Here is a 3,595-nt window from a genome sequence, read left to right as displayed (position 1 = left end):
AACTTCATATATATTAAACTCAAGCTTCTAGCTAAATCAATTTTTATCAAATCAAGTTCAACCAAATTTAACTTGACTTTTCAACCCTAATTCTAGCATATATATATAATTCAATTTGTAAATATAAAGCTTGAAGTTGACATCAATGCAAGAATTTCTCAATTGATAGATATATTTTGGTTTCTAAGAATATTTATAGTAAATATAAAGATGCAAAAATTGACAAATTAAACCTCCGATTAATATTTTTTCATATGCTAGAATATTCCCAAATCAAATCAAAAGTTACCCTGTAAGCAAAATTCTAAGTTACCTGTTTTAGGATCCAAACTCTTTCTATTTGGACAACTACTCGATTGTTCAATTGAGACTTGAGTTGCTATGAGAAAGAATTTTCAGTGGCTAAGGGATATTTTCATTATAAGGAAAACAAAATTTGCCATGATGGGGACATGATGTTGGAAGACCTTAACAGTTTCTACTCATCTAGATCTCCGATGAAGTGTCTTTGATACTTTTTCTCATTGCCTCGATTTTCAGGAAAACAAAACGGCATCTCAATATGAATATCCATGTTTTTTTCTTATAGAACATTCAAAGCAGGTAGAGTAAAAGAGTATTAAAAAAAAGGTCAAACCAATATTACCAAAAACAGAAACAAAAGTAGCCAAAATTCTTTGTTGGGTTTTTTTTTCTCCCAATGGAAAACCCAACTTTTTTTTCTTTACAAAGGCAGCGAATTGAAGATTCATCCCGGGTTATCAGAATCTTCATGGATTATTGATGATTGCACTTCTTCCTTTGGAATTTTTCCATTTCCAATATTCAATCTTTTTTTTACTTCAAAAATTGGACACTTTCCCCACTCATCATCATCATCATGTCATGATTATTCTTTGTTTGATTATGATTAGGCCACTGCAACTGTGCCTGTTCTTACAGCCTTATTGGGTGTGGAATTTTGATTGGTCTCTGATTGTCTCACACCCCTTTTGGAAGAAAGCTTCCAACTTTTCTCCTTTGCCTCATCAATCTCTATTTGCTCCTGTCTGCACTCTTTGCTACAAAATGGTGTGTTCCCTCTGCATAGCAACAATTCCAAAATACTCATTAAAAATTAAAAATCAAAACAATTAGATCAAGTTTTCAACCAATCCAGAATATAATAAATCTTTTATTTTTCATGAAGTAAGAACGACTACATGAATCTGAGTATCTCACAACGTTGCTTGTTTGAGTCCAAAGACCAAACTTTATGAAATATTAATTGCATTAATCCGGCCAATAGGAGAAAAAAATCAACAAAATTCTCAAACTAATCAAAGAATTATCATCTTGTGCTTTAGTTCAATAGTTGCTTAATAATATTATTTTCTTTGGCCTTTCAAAAATAAAACTAATCAAAGAATTATTGCATCTACTTTTTTCTAGATCTGAAAAAACTAATTAAGGTCTACAACACAGAAAAAGAAAAGAAAACTTAAGCTCCACATGAAAATTCAGTGTAAAACTAATTTTTTTACATAAAAAGTTGATCAAATCAACAAGATTCATCATCTGGGGTATCACTAGCTGGCTCATAAACAGATGAAAGTTGTTTGAGTGATCTGAATTGAATGAAAAATGAGCTAATACCTGTACATGAAGATGTCACGATTTTGGCCTAGTGGTTTTCTGCAAAGAAAACAAGCTTGGAGGAAGTGAGGCTCCTCATAGTGGTCTTCACTTCCAGCATAGTAAAACATTCTAGATCTTGGAGACGGAATTGAAGAAGAAGAAGATGGTGAAGGAGGGGAGGGAAAGGTAGCCATAGATGAGTGATGAGAGAAGGAGCTAGAAAAATGCAGGGAATGGAACCGAAGAACAATGGCTATTATATATATAATGAGAGGTTCACATGCATTAGATTATATAGGGTAGAGCACATTGCAGAGTATGCTCCTGCTCCTCACCAATCATGAGGTTTTAATATTATATTAATACTATGTTTATATTATACTTTAGCTTCTTAGGCCTATTTTGTATTTTTCTACTCTCACAGAAATGCTAATACTTGAAGTTTCTTTTAAGTTGCAAAACATAAGAAATTGGTCCACTTCTAAATACATAGGGTTTTCTCTTTTAAAGTTTTTTCTTTTAAAAATATAACTATTACTTCAATCATATTATTATCTACTTTTAATTATATTTGTTTTAGTGTAAAAAAAATACATTTTCCTTTGAATTTTTTTAAAATCTAATAGTTATTTTTTATGCTTTAATAATAGGTATTTCATTTTGGTTGTTTTAAGACAAGGGCGTGAATTCTTTTAAATTATGTTCTCTCTCTTTTTTTACAAAATTAACTTTTGATAGATAAATAATTCATCCATTTACATATATATATAATTGTATGCAAGTGCATGGATAAACAATAACATTCCATTTTTCATAAAATAAATTAAAAATAATTTTATTTAAAAATAAATAGAGTTTTAGAAAAATAATGAGGTTTTTATAATTAAATAAATAAGAAAAAATATTTTTATTAATTAAAATAATGGTTTTAAGGTAAATAAAATAAATATATATTCTTAGAAGATAAAAAATAAGTTTTGTTTATTCATTTGATAGAGAGTAAAATAAAGTTTCTATTTATAAAATAATAAAATAAAAAATAGAGTAAACAATAGACTGAGAGTATCCTAGTTATAAATAGAGATATATTAGGTCAATTTTATATTTACGATATGTCTCTACGCTTTCTCTTGCTCTCAAATTTGTTTTCTCTTCTTTCGTTCCCAAAATCTTCTCTTTTACTCAAACATGTCCCATTAAAAATACGATATCAGACTCTTTAACCATTGGATTGTCGTAAAATTTGAACATCAGGTTTGGAACTCATTTTTGCATATCCCCATCATTGGGATTTGTGATATAATGTTTGTGGTGAGAGAAATTTCTCTCTCATATAACTCTATTTTTCCCGCATACACCCAAATTTGCCCTAGTAAAACTACAATCCCAGACTCCCCAACCGCTTGATCATTGTGAAATTTGAACACCAGGTTTGGAACTCATTGTTTCATAATCCTGTCATTGGGATTTGTGATATAATGTTTGTGGTGAAAGAAATGTCCCTCTCATAGAACTCTCTTTTTTCTAGCATACACCCAAATATGTCTCATTAAAACTACAATCTCAGACTCATTAACCGTTGGATCGTTGTAAATTTAAACACCTGGTTCGAAAATAATTTCTGCACATCCCTACCATTGAGATTTGCAAAATAATGTTTGTGGTGAGAGAAACATTCCTCGTACGGAGACACTGAATAGGCTTCAATCCCTTATTCTTCTCTCTAATGCTTGGAAACCCTAGTAGAGCAACCAGAGGAAAAGCTTGAGGAATCTTAGGAACCGCTAAAGGCACTGCTATAGTTGTTGGACTACACACGTGAGCCCGCTTAGAGGTAAGGAATGAGTTTATTGTAATTAGGATTAAAATGAACATGTGTAAGGATTCTTAGAGAATCAAATTGGTATTTATTTTGGAACGTTCATTGTATTGTAATTCTACCTTTATGATTATAATTACGAGATTATTGTATTTGACG

At 30.5% G+C, this 3,595-nt stretch overlaps 1 protein-coding gene across 1 annotated transcript; it reads right to left on the bottom strand.

Moving 5' to 3' along the window:
• Positions 1–392: 392 nt before the first annotated feature.
• LOC100499981 (FCS-like zinc-finger domain-containing protein) lies at positions 393–1,881 on the bottom strand. The gene is made up of 2 exons (NM_001248221.2): positions 1,636–1,881; positions 393–1,082 (listed from the first exon to the last, which is right to left on the bottom strand). The coding sequence occupies exons 1-2, from the start codon at positions 1,809–1,811 to the stop codon at positions 911–913; spliced, it is 348 nt and encodes a 115-aa protein (NP_001235150.1). The 5' UTR covers positions 1,812–1,881; the 3' UTR covers positions 393–910.
• Between the last annotated feature and the right edge of the window lie 1,714 nt (positions 1,882–3,595).

The sequence above is a fragment of the Glycine max genome, chromosome 7 (genome assembly GCF_000004515.6).
Source record: "Glycine max cultivar Williams 82 chromosome 7, Glycine_max_v4.0, whole genome shotgun sequence".
NCBI classification, from domain to species: domain Eukaryota; kingdom Viridiplantae; phylum Streptophyta; class Magnoliopsida; order Fabales; family Fabaceae; genus Glycine; species Glycine max.
The sequence above is the reverse complement of the archived record's forward strand: the minus strand, read 5'-3'. Positions and strand labels throughout refer to the sequence as shown.

What these genes read in the sequence shown, in the direction of transcription:
- LOC100499981 (NM_001248221.2), bottom strand. Translation starts at nt 1,811, where the DNA reads ATGGCTACCTTTCCCTCCCCTCCTTCACCATCTTCTTCTTCTTCAATT. An exon ending in CGTGACATCTTCATGTACAG is followed by an intron (nt 1,083 to 1,635) that starts GTATTAGCTCAT and finishes GTTGCTATGCAG; the next exon opens with AGGGAACACACCATTTTGTA.